General features: G+C 33.4%; 1 protein-coding gene across 3 annotated transcripts in view; it reads right to left on the minus strand.

The window, feature by feature from the left end:
- Positions 1 to 13,351, minus strand: part of LOC149563255 (AT-hook motif nuclear-localized protein 10-like) — a 44,282-nt gene extending 30,931 nt beyond the window's left edge. The window contains exons 1-2 of one of the 3 annotated variants that reach the window (XM_089826611.1): positions 11,622 to 13,351; positions 10,965 to 11,032 (exon numbers count right to left, since the gene is read on the minus strand). In XM_089826611.1, coding sequence (XP_089682737.1) covers positions 10,965 to 11,032; positions 11,622 to 12,057 — 504 coding nt within the window. In that variant the 5' untranslated portion in view covers positions 12,058 to 13,351. The remainder of the gene's footprint in view (positions 1 to 10,964; positions 11,033 to 11,621) is intronic. The other 2 variants (XM_089826612.1, XM_089826613.1) reach the window with 2 other exon arrangements.
- Between the last annotated feature and the right edge of the window lie 8,102 nt (positions 13,352 to 21,453).

The following is a 21,453-nucleotide window of genomic DNA, read 5'->3' on the forward strand; positions in this document are numbered from 1 at the left end:
TTAACATCCCCACATATAGCTATGTTTTCCATTATGTCTCATTTCTTCTAGTTTCATGATTCTAGATATTAAATCTATATGTCATAATGCTGCTGAAATTTTTAGATCTATATATTGCAATCACTTTCCTTTAAGGTTTTAATTGTAGGAAATCAACTATGTTTGTTTCCATTTTTATGGCATAGTAGTATGTATTTGTATTAGTTTGTTAGAACTGAAGAAATCATTGCATACGGGATGTGCATACTGATCTCAGATGGCTTTCGAGGATGCCCTCATGTCCCTTCAAAAACCACCATAACAATATCATGGGTGCAAAAGTGGTCCCCAAATACTAGGGTCAACATTCCCACAACCCAGTACGAAAATTCAACCTCTATGATAAAATGTGACTCCCAAGCATGTACCTTCGACCACCATCATCATAATTGGAAAATATAACTCCCAAGAAACCGCCATGAAGAATTAATTACATCTTACAACCATTAATAATGAAAGATACTCCAATAACTCCCAAATTGGACCTTTCCAATACAACACCTAGTTCATGTCCCATTGCTAATTTGAAACAATATTGAATATTTCCATCACTAGAGGATTAAAAAAATGTGCATGTTCCCACCCTCACATCAGCATTCGGTATTGCCCAATCCATGAACTTTGTTAATACATATTTTGTTAACTATTTATGAGCGAATGATGACACCAAAATACCTAGAACTTGCAACATGCATAGCATACCTAATCAAAACATTCTCCAACCTTGTATTTATAAGGAAACGTGAAAAAAACTAAGTGCTAGGGAGTGAAGGACTGACAACCTCCCTACAGCAAGTGGTCATCTTGAACAAATCTCTATGGACTTGTCCTTGAACTAGGCACACCTAATCCAATGCCAAAATGGAGAATCAAGAATGATGTCCTTTGATGGACTCATAGTACTGTAGATTTTAACAGTGTTCTATCTCACATATCAAGTGCCCAAACACCCTTTAGTTCAAAATTTGGGAGATCTTTTGGTGAGCCACAACACTCTCCATTTAAAAATGATTCAATCCTAGACAGCCTTGTGCCCCTTGATGATTGTATAACCTCTCATAAGATGATGATACATAGAGTAGCTTGATTATTTGGCAGGTTTTGATAGTTGTGATGATATTGAGGTCTTCTTTTTATGTTCCTTCTCCTCCACTAGAGATATTTCTTAGTTCTTTGGCTTCTATGACTCCTATTAGAGATTTAGAAGCTTCATCTTCTCTATTTCAAGTCAACATCTTGAAGCTTTTCCAACATTGGTAGATTTATGTCCAAGCATCAAACATCTTGTGTGGACACACCACCATGGGATGGTCACTTTACTTGGATCACATGCACTGAGATCGCATCATCTCAATCACATGGTTCTTTGTAGGAGGTCCATCTATTACATCCCAAATTTTGCCCTAAATTTTAAATTTAACTTAGTCATTGATTTAACGAATCAATATCATGTGAAGTGAGTTAGTTAATTATAACCGTTGTATCATTTTATTTCTTCCTGATCATGTGAAGTGAGTTAGTTAATTATAGCCGTTGTATTATTTTATTTCTTCTTGATCATGTGAAATGATTTAGTTGAAATATATATGTTGTATTAATTGATAATGAGATATTTTCATGAACATGTGAAATGAGTTAGTTATTTTGACGTTGATGAAATCTCTAACAGTCACTAGATGATTTTGAATTAACAATTAATAAACCTTGAATTGATGTCTTGGCGAGGATGTTATTTTGAATTATTACAGGAAGAAGACTGAAGAGAGGGGAAGCATTGCTAAAAGGGATCATCAAAAGGGGATGGTCAAATAGTCCAGTCATCTGAATCGACAAGTTTGACCTAAGAACACTCTAGCAAGGATACTAGATTTGATAACATCATGCATTATGGAACACACATGAGCTATTAAAAGAACAATATAATAATCAATTAAAAATTTAAAACTAGAATTCATACCTTTGAAGAAATTATTAATGAATTCATTATTTAATTATTATTATTCATACTTAAATTCGAACATATGTACATAAAAATAAGGTGACACCAATAAATTATAAGCTATAATTTAATGATGCCATTTTACCAATATGTACACATGAACGTATTTAAAATAAACAATAATAATAAAATAATAAAATCAAACATTCCAACTTCTTATTCTTTTCCTCACTTTTCCTTCTTTTTAAAAATTCGAATTGTTTTTGCATTCGAAAAGTCTCTTTGTAACCGATGGCAGCCGAAGAGCCAAACACACTTTTTTTAATAGTCTCTCGATTGAGTTTCAGGATATCTTTTACCTTTCATCCTTCTTAGCCATTCAGACTGGTTCTGAATTCTAAGAGTAGAAAGACTGTATAACAAATCCGATTGAAACCATCATTATCTGTCTATTCCCATACAACCTTCACACACACACCTGCAGTTTACCAAGCAAGGGGCGGAGCTCACTTCTTCCGGCTAGAAAGAATCCGCACAAGTAGTCACGTAAGAAACTCCCGAGTTTGCTTCCCTGTATTTTTTTTTTTTTGTAATCTTTCTATTTGCCAAGTCTATCATGGATTAAAAAGAGCATAAAGACCAAGTTCTGTAGCCATCAACCATAAATGTAATCTTCCTCATTAATACACCAGTCGGGTATTCTATGAATGATAAATCCCTTGTTCTGATATCAATACATTACTGACCGAACTCAAGGGAATGATAAACATATTATCAACTATGGTCTCTATCATTTATATATGTCATTGATGTTATTAAATCAAGATTGTGTATCAATCATGCATATCTCAGCTCAGGATTTATTGCATTCAGAAATGAAAATGATATCATGACACCGAGGAATTCACCAGGCGATGATGCCATTATCGATGAAGAGGTGTAAATCAATGCTGTGAATATAAACTCGCGAGCACCTGGGAATCACCGGCATGATAGCCTGAAAATGGTGAGGAGGTGTAGAGAGTCTACACAAATAAGAATGGAATCAGATCAAGTAAATAAAATACTAAAACTATAATAGCTCATGCACGTCCCAATTATGCAAAATGTTGTCAAGACAAGTGGTGGAGATTGGATTTGTAGACCCAACTTGAAATCCTTGGCCAGGGTAGAGATTAGGCAGATATGTCGAACATGTGATCTTTGTTGATTGTCCAGACACTTCAATTATTTTAGAGAATAACTGTTGGAACTTCAACCCACCTAATTACTCTGATGGTTGGGCTTATGAACGTCCCAAGCCTGATCCCAAGGTTGGGAGGGCCGTTCTATTGATTTAGAATATGTGGGAATAAGTAATGGTCCGCGGTTGAGAGGTTACGCCTATGTCAATGCTTCTCCTCTCACTGATGCCGAGGCTTGGACAACGAGTTAAAAGAATTCTTTCATTTATATTGTATGTTTCTTTCACTTTTAACCCCTGAATGAATAGATGGTTATTTTCACTTCAAGATAGAGAAAAACATCTACTTTATGTTAATAAGCTTTTCAATTGATATAATTAGCCATTACTTTATTTTCAGTCGAATATTTCGTAGTTAAAATGTTGGCAATACTTAAATATCTCTTTTGTTTCTCGTAAATATGTAAGATTGATTTAAAAGAGTTTCTTTCAGTTATAATTAAATCAATGTCATGTGAAATGAATTCAGTTACTTGTGAAATTAGTTTAATTTGAGATTGTATAATTTGGTTAGGAAAATTTGTATGTTACACCATCATAGTCTTCCAAATGTGGCACATTGCAATAAGTGCAAGCTTGTTTTATGTCTTACAGATTTGATAGACATATTTGAATGGATTGCTTAATAATAGTATTGATTGTGACACTGTGTTCTATCTCATATATCAGTGCTCACACACTCTCTTTCAGTCAAAATTTGAGAGATCTTTGGAGACACGCATTACTCCCCATTCCTAGATGACAGAAAATCTAGAGGCCCTTATAAGATTATAATGCAAAAGAGCAGCCTGATTATTTGGTAGGTATTGACAGTTGTGATGACATTCAGGCTCCAATTGATGCTCCTTCTCCTCCCATAAAGATATGCATTGGTTGTTTGGCTTCTATGACTCTTAATCCAGTTTCAAAAGTGTCATCTTCTTTATCTTCAATTCAATATCTTAAAGCCAAACTCTCTTGCTTCCCAATATTGGCAAGCTCATATTCAGATGTTTAAATTCAAACATCATCATGGGATGGCCAATTTAGTTGGATGATTGTTTGATGACATACATTGAGATCACAGCATCTCTGCTGCCTGTTGCTTTGAGTGATGCTTTGCAGTAAGTACATTATAGTCTTCCAGATTTGGTATCAGGATCATATGAACATAAGCCAAGGTTTTGTTGATCCATGACGATCAAGGAAACATCATCCATCAGCTAAAAGCCAATAAGTTCATCTTAAAAAACAAACAGGCTTTTTTCCTATTGAAAGCCAAAACCACTGAGGTAGTCTTTGGCCCTGTAAGGTGATTACATCTGTGCTAGGGGCAGCATTGCTTACAACAATTGTGATTTTGCAGGATACTAATTATATCTGTGATATGGGCAGGTGTACTTATGACAACTGCAGTTTCATCCTGCAAGTGGTAGTTTTGTCTAAATCTGACAACAAGCTGTGAAAGAGCCAAACGTTTCTTCCACATTCCAACCAACTGAGGTCACCCGGTACATGAAAGCACGGCTCCATTGCACGTTAAAGTAAAAGAGAAAGTTCAAATGAAATATAAACAAGTGTAGCAAAAGTCTATAGAGTTAATGCAGTTGTTTGTATGTTGAGGCAGCTCTGAGGTAACAAAGAGTTGGAATGAAGTTTAACAAAAATGTATTGTTGTAACTTGCAAGCATTCCATGTTGTGCTCTTACCAATAAGCCTGATTTGGAGGAGAAAAGATCAATACAATTCCAAATTGGCTTTCCCCACACTAGGCTTTACAGTGTTAAAATTATTTTTTTGCATATTGGTCTGTGAATTTGAACTGTGTGATTGGTGTCTAATGTTTTTTTTCCAGCAAATAAATCATAGTAAATATTTTGTTAACTACATTCAGTTTGAGGTCATCATAAAATGATACTTGATTCAATTAAGAACAGTACTGAAGATATAAATAGTTTCTGGCAGGTAAGAATGTGAGAAATCACAAATCATATTGATAAGGTCCAAAAAAATAAGATGTGCAATTATACAACGTGAATATTTCTAAAAGAAACTGGTATGGAGAAGTGCAGAAGATTGCAAGAGAAAGTGAAGAGACGCTTGGACAAAGAGCTGGCACAGTCGAATCAAGCTAAAGTATGTGATGAAATCTAGAAATAACCTAATCAAGCAGCAACAGCTTATATCAAATGACCATACACCCACAGATATAGAAGTTCATGCTCTTGTCAAGAAACTTGTAATGCAACAGAAGGCATTGAAGAAGACTAATACCAAAGAAGATTTCATGGATGCAAACAAGCAATCCAAAAAAGACAAATAAAAGGATATAGTAAAAGATTTAAGAAACCAAACAACCCCTTTCGAAGTTGGCACAAAAGTTAAAATTAATATTTTTCAAGGTCAGATGCATAGTGGACAAATGGAGGCTTACTTTACTGGGCCATAAAGCTAGCGAGACATAGAAAGACTCTTTTACACTTCTCAAAATGGACGTCATGCTCTAACTTGGTTAAAAGGTTATATAATTTCTTCAGAAAAGAAGTTAGTTGTAACTAATTGAAATGAATGCAAAGAGTTACAGAAACAAATTATCTACTTGGACACAAAATGGATCAAAAGAATGCATGAAAATTTCTTAGACATGATAATGGTAAAAAATGGAAGGATTACACTACATATTTTTGTAGACAGGCTAATTGATAGACATACTTAGATTTGGGAGATCACAACTTCACCAACAAAATGAATCATCTCCATCCACACTTAAGGGAACAATTCATCTCCACTAACCACCCAAAAAGTCTCAATGACAGAGGTGTACAAGAATACAGCATTAAAGAAGAAGAGGAAAGGTGAGAGAATTCTCTTAAGAAAATCAGTCATCAAATCAAACGCCTTAAAGGCCAAAAAGCAGCCATCCAAATCATTTGCAGAGAGTAGGTGGAAAGAAAAGATAAATGTCACCATGTTGAATGTTTGCAAAAATCCAAAGAATAATTGCAATAATTGTTTAAGGATAAGCATGCTAAGGAAAAACGTTGAAAGTTACATCCCAAATCACATCCTAAGATCCATGGAAAAGAGTACAATAAGAAATACATGTCACGTGGAATGGAAGGAAGTGGCAGTAGAGGAGATGTAGATGAAGCACCAGGTTGCATCACTACCAGTGCAGCTAAGACAAAGCAAAAAGGGGAAGATATGACCAAGCTTTTCCCAAATCAAAAACACAAATGTAAATGCAGTTATTGACAATGGCATATGCTCCAAATTAGTTTTGGGTGAAGAAGTTAAAACAGATGTGTTTGGAAGTTATTGCGTTTCAAGGATGGCATCCACATCAGGAGAGAAAACAAGTACAAATTGGTCAAAGATGAAGTCAGATGTATCATGAATGCACATGAAGAAAAAGGCCCAAGCTTGCCATGGTAAGCACCAGCCAAGCCGAAGGACTCGTGCAAGCAAACAAGAAATATTGCTTGTGTCGTTTTGAAAAATGGGAAAGATGATGAGCTATAACTTTTTAAAGATTGACTAAAATAACAAGATGCTCAGATATGTGGATAAGTTTTTACATTGTTAACAAAAAGGAGGTAGAACTAGAGAGTCAGAGATCCATTTGTTGCCCAAATATCCTCTACCCAAGATTGCCTCATACAAGCCTTGTCCAAGTAATCATTGTTGGAGAGATGAAACAAACAGAAAACTTCAAATTTATTGCAGAAAGGGAAAATTCACTCAGGTACTTTACTAATTTGGCTCACCTATCGTCATCATACATAAGGATGGCTCTTGGAAGGTGTGCAAAGAAAATGATCCCCATCAAGAACAAGAATTACCTCGCCATGATAAATGACTTGTCAAACCAATTTCGGCATGTCATGCATTTCATGTAATAAGATCTAGAATCAAACAAACACAAGATTAAATGAAGGCATATATATGGAAGGTAGCACTCAAAATGACACAAGGTTTTTGTGTGATTAGTTCTTCCTTATGGTCTGTGCAATGCACCAATTACTTTGATGGAAATGGAAATGGAATCATTTTCTAGAATCAAACGAACACAAGTTTGAATAAAGGCATATGGAAGGCAACGCTCAAAACAAAACAAGGCTTGTGTGTGATTAGTTCTTCCTTTTGGTCTGTGCAATGCACCAGTTACTTTACTGGAAAGGGAAATGGAATCATTTTATAGTCCACAAGGTTGGGCAACCTCGCTTCTGGATAGCTTATAGCATGTGTAACTACCTCATACTTCCACTAAGGTTGGAGGTACCTAATTGTGCTTCAAGACAAGGCATATAAATCCTACCCCCTGCATCAATACAGGACATAATTGTCCTACCAAATGCAGGTTAAAACTTGCAGGTTCTCTTTCAAGAGCATAAGTTTTTCACCAACAAGCCAACTTATGAGATTGATCAATGATATGTTTAAATTTCCAAGGCAATGTGTGCGTGTGATGCAGTTCCAAGGTGGAGATATTCCAAAATGAGATGTCCAACCTTGCAGCAAACAACACGGAAGCAATAACACAGATTTGAGAGAGATACAATGCAGATTCAAGCTTTTATTCAACCAGGTACTTCGTGCATGTTGAGTTGTAAGGCCTTCCTGTTTATGGCCAATACAAACAAAATAAACTTAGATCTTAATTCGATCCTTCTGCTTCGAGCTATCATCCCTCAGGATGCCCCTAACTTGACATTTATCTTCTCCTTACAAACCAACGATGGCAAACCCTAGATTTAAACACGAAGCCACCATAGGTCAGTATTCAAGATGTTACATATCCCAAGACAAACGTGTCAGACCGATCGACCTAAATTTAGAAAAAATTACATCAATTATAGAAACTTCCAAAAACGATTCAACCAACAAGTCAGCCACACACGAATCCACCTCGAGATCTACATTAATCAGCTTCATCGATCAGAAACTTCCAGCGCAATCCACACTCAACAAATCAGTGAATGCAACCAGTGCACCAGTGACATGAAGAACAATCAGTGAACACAACAGAACCGGTGATAAGAAGAACGATCAGTGACCACATAACTGGGTGAACCAATGAACACACTGAATGGTCAACCGGTGAGATCACAACCAACCAAACTGGCAAGCAAAACTGAATCAAAATAAGTTGCGATCAGGGAGATAGGAACTACAGAGAGTCCTCAACCAGATTCCATGATAGCAAACAAAATCTCTCAAGGATACACAACCGCTGCAACAATCTTTCTAACTGGAAAACAAGAACAAAATGAAAACAAATGTTTTTGGTTGAAGCAAGATTCTCAAGAACCCAAGATGCTCCTGCATTAATGTATGCATGCGTGAATTTAAACTTCCCGATTCTCTTTCAAGAGCATAATTTTTTCACCAAAAAGCCAACTTATGAGATTGATGAATGAGATATCAAAGTTCCAAGAGAATGTGTGTGTGTGTGTGTGCATGTGGATGTGTAACTGTGTGCATATGTGCAAGTTTATTTCCTGGAATTTAGGGACAGCTAAGGGACAACTTTATGAGTCTCAACGTGTGTTTACCATTTTAAACAAACTAAAAGAAGCTAAAATTGAATAACATCAAACATTAATGATAGCACAAAGAGCATCTCAACAAAACCCTACCATCTCCCTCAAATCCTTAGTTCCTATCAAAAAGCATCCTTTTTGTCACTTTCCCTAACAACACAATCATTATTTGTAACTAAAATATAGTCTTCCAAAGCCGCAATTGAACACGAACAAATCATCTTCAAACCATATCTCCATTAGAAAATTTCCTCTAAACCATCTGCCAAAACACGAATTTTTAAAAAAACTTTCTAATAGAACACTTATTTTCATCCATCCCTCCAAACCTGGAAATGGTTTCCTTTGTGTAGAACCTATTTCTCTTTGACTAGCTATCCCATCTACATAATTTGTCAAGTCTTAATGACTTTGTTGTAACCTTGCTGCCTCCATGAATAATAACTAAAACATTTTTTCTTAAAAATTGCATGCCACATTCACCATTGGTCTTACACCATTGAGATATCAAACATCGATGTTCTCAAGGCAGCAAAGCACCTACTTCATTGGTCTTACAATGGAGGAATGTCCACTGCAAAGTACAGTTAGAAACTCTCCCAACTTTTGTTGTTGAAGTGGCATAGGAAGAAGACATTTCATCCATCCCTGTACCCTCCTTTCATCCCCAAGATGTCATGCACAGACTCGGATTACACAAGACATATTTTTACTGCTACTTGTGAATCACATTTAACGCATTTAAAGTAAGTTTTGCTAGTATTGCAAGAAAAAAGCCTTCATCTAATGTAATGAAATGCAAGCTTGCAAAGCAATCACTAGTCAATTTAGAAAACGTAGATGGAGGAGGATTAAGAGTAGATCTTTGTCTAACAAAAGTTGAGCTATTACAAATTGGTCCACACCAAAGGGCACAACAAAGACATGGAGCTTTGTTGGGAAGTCGAGTAGATGAAGAATTTTAATGCCTCCTCCTTCGCTATTGCAAGTGTTGTCCATTGAAGTAGGAAACATGAATATGTTATTTTGATGCTTCAAAAAACAAAATTACTCATACACCTATTCTTGCTCATCCTAACTTGCAAGAGCCATTCAAAGTCAAAATGGATACTGTCGAGTTTTAAAACATCTGAAATGTTCCAGAATGTTAAGAAAATGTATTCATCAGAAATGCAAAATAAATGTTCAAGAGGAACAAATAAGAGGAGTTGTTTCAGGAACACTCTCTCTTAAAGTCAACCAAAACAGGAAAATGCAAAAATGGTTACAGACGTGAGAACCCACTGAATATTTATACAAGTTTATGGAACAAAATTTAATCAGAGTTCCTGAAGACTTAATACATGTAAAAGGTTAGAGTTAGTGTGAGTACATGTAAAAGGTTTGAGCTTGAGTGTATCAAATCTGGATTTATTTATGATGCATAATCTACCATTTATAACTATTGAAACAGGCATCGAGTAAAAGACATATTGATTCTAATAAACCAATATACCTTTTAAGAAAATTAGAGTAAAAAGTTCACGTAACATATATCAAATCGTTTATTTTACAGAGTCAGAAATTTTCAAATTTGAGACATTTGAACCTGTAGGAATCAAATAGTTGACCAAATAACTCAAAAGGCATAGTTTCCATTTAGAATGTTTCCTTCTCATCTCTTCAAACATGGTAAGGAAAGAGGAGCAATATATAAATGTTCAACCCTAAGCATGTTCAAGAAAGCAATTTGTAGATGCTTGTCTCTTTCCTCCAGGCTTGCGATTTCTATTTCACAGTAGTATTTGATGATAGAATGGAAAGACATGGATCACATAATAGATGCAAAACAAGGAAAAATAAAATACATTTAATGTGTAGGCGTTGATCCTGATAAAGCCATACAAAAATTTACATGTTTCGACACAAACCAAGAGCAATAATTATATAACGGTCATTAGAAAACAATGAACAATCTAACTCAAAATTTTAAAACATCACAATGATCTACATGAAGTCAATCTCAAAATATAGTTTATTTTAAATTAATATAGCATATTTAGATGCTAGAATATGAATTCATATTTCAAAGCAAGTTGAGGATGCATAGAGTCCAAACATGTACCCATCAAACTCAAAGACATTTCATGTTACTAAAAATTATATAACTTGCTGTCAAAACTACCAGAACTCAAAATAATTGAATGGAAATAACCAGTTAACATTTGAAGAAATCACATACCTCTCCCGACGCTATGGTGATGACATGTGGAGTGAATCCCACTCCCGCTGAGCCTGCCATCCATTCCCCTGGTAAGCATAAATTTTTGCAGAAGAAAGCATATAAGGAGAGAGCATGAGAGTACATCTCTAAATGGAGGCAAACCTGTCTTAGAGGGAGTAGTATCAAACAACAAGAAAGAATCATCATACCATCACCCAGAATGCAGTTACAAACATTCCTGTTAGCCGATTAACCAACATACTAAAATTTAACCAACCAAAAAAAAGGATTGTAAGAAGTAAATCAATGGTTGTATATTTCCCAAAGTGAAAAATCAGTTTCAAAATAAACTGGAGTACAGAACATAAAAAAATCAAAAATTACCACCTCAACATTTAACAAAGATTAGATCTAATAAGTACAAACTTCAAAGTTAGAGGCATGACAATTGTCATCTTACAAAGCTGACACCTTAGATTTCCTAAATCTACTAAAGAGTTGTGTTTAAAAGTTGCATGCCATAACTTGTCACACATTGATGTCTATCAATGATTCAGCAGCGGTACCTACAGTTTCCATATTTTTCAAACCAAAAAAAGACTTAAAAGAAAGTGTCCCAGCACAAATGTAAATTTTTAATAAGCATGAAATGACAAGAAAGTATTTAAAATGTACCTAGAGCAGCCAATTGCTGCTTTTTTCCTGACCCCGGTGGCCGCCCTCTACCCCGTTTCTCAGATGGTGAGAAGTTTGAGGTCGAAGAGAAAGGGGTTAAAGCTAATGACATACTCCCGTCAGGCCCATACTTCCTGGGCCTGCCTCTCTTTCTTTTCCCCGGCTCCATTCTCTGCACGCCTGCACTCATGCTTGCATTCATTCCATGTGTCACAATTGCTGTGGATGGATCTGTTTGGTATAGAGGAGAGCTAGAATTGTTTGGATTCGACGCAATTGTGACACTTACACTTGAGTGAGGCCGCATTACAGGAGCCATCCCTGCATGCAAGGCACCACTCACATGACCCACTCTCTGAGAAACAGCAGGAAAGGAATCAGAACCTGTTGTTGTGGCAGAAGGCGGAGGCAAGCCCATTGATTCTCTCCCTTCCATGCATAGATGTCAAATACCCAACTTCCAGTCTCTGAAATACTTGAATGCCTTTAAAAGGCCTTGCCAGCTGCAGACGAACTAGAGTCAAAAAGGAACTTCTTAAAAATACTGTCTGTAGACCACAACTGAGATTCCAAGCTCTGATACCAGCATGAACAGACTCCACGAAATAAAATACAATCCAGTTTTAAGCTTCAACAGTTTACAAAACAATTTTCCCGTTCAAAAGATACCCATCAAAATACCAAACAGCAGGGTAGAAACAAAATGACCGAGTTTGAACACCGATATGTCAAAGCTACCAGAGCACCACCAAAAGGCAACGCCACAATCGAATAAAATAGAGTACTGTCAAAATGTCGAATCACATTATCATCATAATGCCCATCAGCATAGCACTACCAAAGTTGCCCAAAATCACCACCACCAAATACCCAAAAGTATCATCTCTAAAAAATCAAACTGTCCAAGCCACACAACACTACAAATATGTGCAACCGTATAAACACCACCAAACTGCCTAACCACAGCAGAAAACCAGATGATACCTAAAATTTACTTATTCCCATAAACCCCACTTCAACCTCAAACTAGAAATTCATTCCAACCTCTAATCATCTCATTCCAAACCATGATCCTTCCTCTTCCTCCTCCCACTCGTACCTCATCCAAAACAAAATGCCACTAATCCACTCCAGCTGCAGTGTATTATCTCTTGGATGCGCCTATACAGCTAGCTGGTTCAAATCCCAGGGCACTGTAGGGTAAAACTTTGTGCTAGAAATTAAACGGAAAGGAAGCACCAAAAATCCAAGGTCCAAGATAAGACCATGTGTATCGCAAACTAAATGCATTTACAGTAAGGCCAAGGGCCCTGATCAAAAATGGTGTTCCAGGAACAACAATTTTTTCTCAATTTCTTTTTCAAATTCTCGACACTGCCCCACGGTCATATGAAATAAGTAAACTGGAAAATAAGATCTTTTAAAAACAAACCAGGCCTTACTTGTCAGTATATGCAGTTAGAAGCAGAAAATAGCAGCCTCTAGAACTGAAACAGCAGCAGTGGAGCTCCTTTTGAATATGGATGAGCTCCTATCTCTCACCATCATGTAACCAACAGCTAAGGACATGAGACATTGCTGTGCACACTGGCTTTTTTCAGAAACTGCTCGAAGAAACAGGCAAAAAATGTTGTTTTGGGCGATGGAAATTAAATAAACAAAATAAATACATAATTTCTAACGCCTCCACTGTTTATCCTTTTTTGGCTTTCCAATACATTTTCTTCTTTATTTAAAATTGCCTTGTGCGATGTGTGTTTGTATTTTCATTTTTATTATTTTATTTTTTATTTCCCAAAAGAGGTAAGAGATATTTTATAATGTTGCTTTTACTTTTTGACCTTTTTAGGCCTTTAAGGTCCCCTCCAAAACCTCTCAAAGCAACCCATAGCTTTGCAGCTTTGCCTTGATGTTGATGGGAAACCTTGATGATGATGATGATGTAGTAGACCCCAAATGGTTTCCCTTTGTACTTCCATTTTAGAGTGGGGTATGTATTGGGAAGGTTCATTAATGTTACCAAGTTTAACGAAGAGAAGGACATTTTATAGTTAAGTTGTTTTATATGGGTAAAATTTCTAATATCGTTGTTGAATATTGTTGTTATTTAAGTATCAATATTTATTAGTGGATATGGTAAGATGTCACATATTTGTCTCGATTATGAGACAAAATTTTCTTGAAGAAGAAAGAAGAGAAAGAACATAACAGATACCTGAATCTTGTTAGAATAAGTGTATCGTAATATTATGTCATAGCAATAAGGATGATGAATATTTATATCTAACTATTTAGTTTTCAATAAAGTTATCTTTATAGATGACCCCATAATATGTGCTTTGTTTGTCTCGTTGAGTTTTAGAAAACGTGCCCTTTTGCATATGCAATGTAAGCATGATGTCACTTTAGAAATATATTATATAAAGTAACATATATGTAATCTTATATATTTACATTAAATTTCTATTAATGAAAATTGAATTGAAGGAGAAATGTATTTTGATTTATATCTTAAATTATATTAAGTAAGGAATGCATTTTTTTTAATTTATTTATTATGAAAATATTCATTTTAAAACATATATTATCGTGAATTTATATATGTAAATTTGTATTTTAAAATAATAAAATTAATTGCATTCATATTAATGGACTAATCAATAAACATTCCACATATTTTAGTTATTCCTTGGAATATGCTTTCTAAAGAATTTTTAACAAGTATTTTTTATGAAAATATTAGAGATTATCTAGGTTGGCCGAAGTGAGGGTTGTTGTCGACTCTTTTTCGACACTTTTGTATATGGGGTACCTTACTCTTTTTGGGGTCAAGGATAGATAACAAGATAGAAGTAATGTTGATATTAGATGACATCCTCTTTGGGTTGTAAGAAGTTGATTGTCGAGGTTAATTTTGAAGTCATTTTACTAGTTTAGCTAAAGTTTAGCTAGTTGTGAAATTATCTCCTACTTATTAGTTGTTTTACTAGTTTAGCTAAAGTTTCTTTGAAAGATTGGAAGCTCAATAATATTCATGCAAATTTACCTCATGGGAAGGAATTTGAAGACCTCATTTATGTTTGTAATTTCATATAATGTAATTATGTAGTCAAATCTCTAACATCGACATCTAACAATCTCTCCTCTTAAAAATTGGTGATACCTTAAAGGGGACTGAATTATGTCTTTGCTAGATACTAATGTACTCTTCCTTCTAAAACAAGTCCATTACTCCCAATTTATGTTGTTCATTATGTTTAAATAAGTATTGCAAATTAAGTTTCAACAATATTGTTAGCTTAGTCATTACCATCTATATACTTAGGTTTACTTCTATATACTTAGGTTTACTTGGTAGAATAGGTTATCTCAAGTTAAGTGAAATGGTTTTTGTCTAATATTTATTCATTACAAAAAATAGAAAAGGCGAGTGTTTGTGCAATCCAATTAATTAAAATCAATGTGTACTATATTTTATCGCATTCAAGACTAATTCAACTCAATCCCTCCTTCAGCCTCTAAAGACTATTTGAGGGTGAAGAATGTAGAAAATATAAAGATTAAAGATAAGATATTTCCATGATTCATGATAATAAGTTTAGAGTTTATGAATCAGATTGTGTTGAATATTTTTTATCTATAGATTACCATATTTTAACAATTTATGTTCTCTATTTGAGGATCTTACCCTAGAGATTATTAAGGAGCCAAGTGTACCCAAGAGATTATTGAGGAGCCAAGTGTGATGTAGTTATATGTTTTTTTTCTCTTAATTTAAATACATTTTTATAGCATTTTGGTTTTATCTTCATAGTGATATATTTCAAAGATATAACCACATTTCCTAATCAAGATATTTGTGTTTCTATTTATTCTAATATGACATGATAATTTGTGTCATCTTCTACCTTGTCAACACAGTTGACGATTTATTTTTCCACAAGGTCATTAAATGGGGGGATCATTCATGCAATACTTTCGTTGATTCATTAGGCTAGCAAACTTTGAAGTATGATAATTATTGTTTAATATAAAGGCATTCATTGTTCTATTTCTTTTTGTGGGTATTTGTTTGTGAATTGATATGTGAATAATGAGTAATGAACTCCCCTTTGAGTCGTAGCATGGTTAGTCTTCTCAAGACTTATTAAACGTGAAAATCTTTTTAAATCAATGTTATTAGCACAAAATGTCCATAAATCCCTACTTTAGCCACTATTAAAGAAATTTTGGAAGTACATAAGATGAACAATAGTAGAGCCTTACAAACTAGAGCTTCAATAATGGAGGATTTTATCAATAAACTACGAGCTAAAATGCCTTACTCACGAATAAAAGATTAGAGTTTAAGCTACATTTGTCATCAAGAAAATAATAATACTTTGTAAGAGATGTTAGAAATTGATTTTGTTCCTAATCATGACCAAAGTAAGGAACCTAGCGATGTTTCATTGGTAAATTCAATCCTTGTAAAGGAAACACGTTGAAATAGTGACTTATTATCAAGATTTAGTGGTATAAATAAATATTATGTGGGTCATTTTACAAAATGGATGCTTGAAGGATTCAAGTTTGTTTACCTTATCATTGGTTTTCAAAGGTAGTCTCTTAAACTATTAATTTGGCTTTGTATATGATTAGTGATGGTTTGGATGATTTTTTTTATAAGGGTTAGCTCATCTAGATAATTTTAAGCATTTTTTATGGGTCCATGGTTATACCCAAAATAATATGATAAGATGTTAAAATGTCTTCTTAGCTCTAGTCAATAATTTATTTTCATTTTAAAAATAAACTTTTCTATTATTTACATAAGAAATTTAAATATTAAGGGCTTGTGTCCTTCAAATTACCTATAAAAAGGTGAAATAAAATAAAAAATATTTATCAAGGTTATCAGGGTTTCACAATCCATACCAATGTATTATTTTTTCTAGGTTCGACTATGTAGCAATTTTTTAACATTTTGTCGAGGCTCATTATGGATACCATTGGTTCCCCTACCTACAAGTCAGCATCCTTCCTTGCTAAATTGTTGGCCCCTCTTGTAGGTAATGTTGACTCATGTGTCAAAAAATCTAGTCATTTTGTCCAATTCATCAAAGATGTTAGGTATGACAATAGTGACATTTTGGTTGGTTTTGACATGGTCTCCCTCTTTGCCAAGGTTCTTGTTCTTGATGATATCAACATTTTCAAGCATCAAGTTAATGTTGAGGTTGCCAATCTGAGGTGACAGTTATGAGAAAGTTGAGGGTGTGGTCATGAGCTCTCCCCTCTCTCCTTTGATTATGAACTAATACCTGGAAAATTTTGAAAATTGCCTTGCGATCTTTCTTGCTTAAGCCCAAGTAGTGGAAGTGTTATGTGGATGGCACCAATTTTCGTTGGTCTTGTGGTCTCAATAGGATAGAAAAGTTTTCCAAATATGTTGAGTGTGATAATTTATTACCTTTCCTTGATATCATGATCCACAAAAAAAATTGATGACTCTCTCACTCGTGGATTTTTTTTGCAAATCTACTCACACAAACTTATATCTGCATGCCTCCTCTCACTACCACCCTAGCCAACAAGTGGGCATCCTCAAAATCCTCACTTTGAGAGCCTATCAAATTTGTGACAAAGATAACTTGGATCATGAACTCGCCCAGATTCATCATGCATTCAGGTGTAATGGTCATTCTGGAAAGCAAATCTCTAAAGCTTTCTGCCAAACTAGATCCTTCTGCCATTCCATCCCCGTGCCCTCTCCCTCTCTTCTTGAGGCTAGCCCTTTTATCTCACTCCCCTATGCAATAGGTATCTCCCACAAGATCTCTAAGATTTTGATCAAAGAAGGTGTTCAGGTTGCTTTCAAGCCCTTGATCACTTTTGGATTCATGGGTCTATAAAGTTATGTGTTCTCATGGTGCGTCCCAATAAGTAAAATTGGGTGTTCCTTTAGCATCAAGATTAAAGATCATGTTGCGAACATCAAGCATGAGTGTATTTTTAATTCATTCCCAATGGAGCATTCTTATTCCATCAAGCACCATATATGCTTAAAGAGCCCTCAATTTATGTTTAGGAAGGATAACTTCTTCAAGAGGAAACTTATGTAGCTGATCAAAACCAATAATAACCCCTACAACCTTATTAGAGATAATGGATGGAGCTTAAGTAATTCCCAAAAACCTTTATTGTCTTCACTTAGGCATGTCCCTCATCCTAGTTGTCCCCCCTTCTTTACCTTCCTTGCCCCCTTTGGTCAGCTTCTTTCCCACTCCATAGTATGACTCTCTCTCTCTCTCTCTCTCTCTCTCTCTCTCTCTCTCTCTCTCTCTCTCTCTCTCTCTCTCTCTCTCTCTCTCTCTCTCTCTCTCTCTGAGTAGACCCTTTCTTCTTTTTACTTTTCGCTCTTGTCGTTTTAGTCTTCACGTTTGTCTTTTTTATTGGTTGTTTTCAGTTCCTCTTTCTCTCTCTCAATAGACCCTTTCTCCTTTTTACTTTTCGCTCTTGTTGTTTTAGTCTTCATGTTTGTCTTTTTTATTGGTTGTTTTCAGTTCATCATGTCATGTTCATTTTGTCTTTGTTTCTTTTTGTGTTAGCACTTATTGTTGATTATTATTCTTTTTTTTGGTAAGTAGATGTTCTTTTTTGTCGATTTTATTGTCTTTTGTTTGTTATTCTTTGTTCATTTGCATTGATATTTTAACCTATTTTATTGGTGGCACTTTTGTTTGGCTCTTCAGGTTAGACTACATACACATACACATACACACACATACATATACAACATTTTTTATAATTTTTATTTTAGGTTTATTAGATTTGTAGGTTTTTAAATGTGTCTATTTTTTGTGACCTATTTTATTGGTGACTTTTTTGTTTGATTTTTTTGTACTAGATTTTATACACACATACATATATTCTTATTTGCTTGCATATAATATATCTATAAGTATTTATTAATATTGATATATTTATTATATTTTATTAATACTTAGGTTCCTTTTTATTTATTTTTGTGGTATTTATATTGTCTCATATGTTTGCCAACTTAGATTTAATTTTCTCTTTGTTTGATGTTGATCTTGTTTTCTTATTTTGGGTCTTATTTCTATTTTATTTTATTTGTGTTTGTTTTGATCTTGTGATTTTATTTTTATCTTTTTCCTTTTTTTATTCTTGTTTGTGTGCAATCTATAATTACTTTGGGTCTCTTTCTTGCATCCTAACCATGAATCATGTAGTGTGATAGGAAATATTGATGTTAAAAACATGCTACACAATTGAACCAAGAAAAAGGAATGTATAAGTTTTTATTATCATAAAACATAACAATTATATAAATATTTTTTATGATATCCTAAAAATTCACATATTAAAATAATTATAACTACAAATCAACTATAGAATACTTATCTATTAAAATATATCATAAAACTAGTATTGATTGTACTCTCATATCACAAATGGTGATATAAAATAAAACACAATCTAATTGAAAAATAATAATTTGATCTAATCTGATGGATTTTAAAATCCACTTTGAATTATACAAAATTATTATCGTATTGTATCAAAATGATACATTACAAAATTATTATATACAATTTTCTTTTAAAATATTAAAATATTGTTTGTACATGTAATTTACTATGAGACAATTATTTTTAAAGTTATTTATGAGATGTAATCTAGGAATGTAAAGTTAGAAGAAATTATTTTATTGTTTAATTATAATTCATACAATATACATTCAATATTTTTAAATATCTTGTATTTACAACATGAAAATTTCATAACAGTGATACAGATACAATGATTTTTTAAATTTTACTTATGCAATTAGTTTTACATCATATTTTGGATCATAATGCTTGACCCATTTTCTTCTATAACTCCAACTCTTTATGATAATGGGACATAAAGTATGATCCAATATTTTAAAGAAATTTTTTATTAATCATAGTAAATAAATATAATTATGTAGTACATTTTTTTAAAGTGTGATTGTGTAACACTCTTATTTTACTACTATTTAACATAAAAAAGAACATTTTAAATTATTTTTTTGGAAAATGAATAGAACCTCTACTAAGCCAAACAAAAATCTCAAGAAATAACTTGAATTAAATACAAACAAATATTTCATATTTGTATAAATAAAAATGTGTCTCTAAATCTTATTTTAAAATTTAAGATCAATTATTTTTAATTTCATATCTAATTTAATACAAGCTAGCTATTATCTTCTACTTGATAAAAAATAGAGGAATTCAAATTCTTAACTAATCATAATGAAAATGTCTAAAACTAAAATATTATTTTTTGAAAAAAACAAAACAAAGTAGAGCCTAAAACTAAACACATGCAATGACTATTAACTTTATAGATTGCCTCGACAAAAATAAATACCCTTAAAATGTGCTTAATTCGATGCACTTTGAGAAGACAGAAAAAAATCATGTTTGTCAAAAGTGATTTGGAATTTGAAATGGGATTTTTGCCCTTTTCCCTCTCATTATAAAGAGCATAGCAACAAGGACCCACGTTCAAAGGTGTAAACAAGTTTTAAGGCCCACGTCACACAAAGGAAATCCTCAACTCAAGTACGAGTATGATTATGACTCCCCCCATTTGTATTTCTATAGTTATTTATGCCTTGGGTTCCACTCATTATAGTTGGTTGTCTCTACTTTTATCTCAAATAGATTAACCCTTAACCCTTAGCTTACATATGAGTGTAGTAAGGTAAAACCTTAACCCTTAGGTTGCATATGAGTGAAATAAGCCCATGCTTTTTGTGTGGCATGCATATGCATAAGGATTCTCTTATCCCACAATGATTAGATATGGTTGGAAGTAGTGCTAGTATAGAAGTTGGACTAGGTGAAGTACATGTGGAAGTTGGATCATGGTATGGTACAACTAACATGTTAAAAGAGGTCAAAAGAGAATATTTGGTTTTGTAGTTGTGAATGTTTTATGTCTTTTCGTCATGAAATTTTTGAATATTATGACATGTTACAATGAATCTTGTTAAAGAAGATTAAAAGGAAATATTTATGTTCATAATGAATGTTTAAGTACATATTTATTTATTTTTCTAAATGGTCAAATAAGATTAAATATTGAGTTTAATGAAATTGTACGATAGATTTGTTAAAGGAGTTTAAAAGAGAATGTGTACCTTCTCCGTATCGAATATTTAAGTACATATGTTTCTTTTTTAAAAGATTAAATAAGATTTACAATATTAAAAATATTATATTCAGATTCAGTTATAGGTGTAATTATAAGAGTTATCTTTAATGAGTATAATTATAAGACTTATCTACATTAAAGGGAACAAGTTAAGATTCCCTTTCATAATATTTCACTCAATAAGTGTTTAATTTATAATTTGTAGTTTCTTTGAAAATGACATTTTATCTAATGAAAATATTGGAGATCTTATTGGTACCAATTTAAAGGTTTAAATGCATACGTTTAAGTCATAAAGGATGTAAAAAAATATTTGATTTTGTCAAAGTGAAAATCTTGATGTCTTGTACTTTTAGATGTCAAAATCTCTGTGATGTTAAGTTTTATCCCAAATTCTTCCTCATTCAGTGGGACAAAGTTTATAAATAAAAAAATATTTGTTTGTATTGCAACAAGAAGCAAATGGATTCTCACAGGAGATGTTACATTTAACATATATAAAATATATTCAAATAAATTTTAAAAAATTAAAGCTTTTAATATAAATATATCTATGAAAATAATTTAAATTTTATACTATTTTAAATTTTTCCAATCTTCTTTTATAAGTAATTTAGGTGACTTACTTTACATATAATTG

Source organism: Cupressus sempervirens, chromosome 4 (assembly GCF_028749045.1).
Source record: "Cupressus sempervirens isolate cs-2001-9-10 chromosome 4, ASM2874904v1, whole genome shotgun sequence".
Classification (NCBI taxonomy): domain Eukaryota; kingdom Viridiplantae; phylum Streptophyta; class Pinopsida; order Cupressales; family Cupressaceae; genus Cupressus; species Cupressus sempervirens.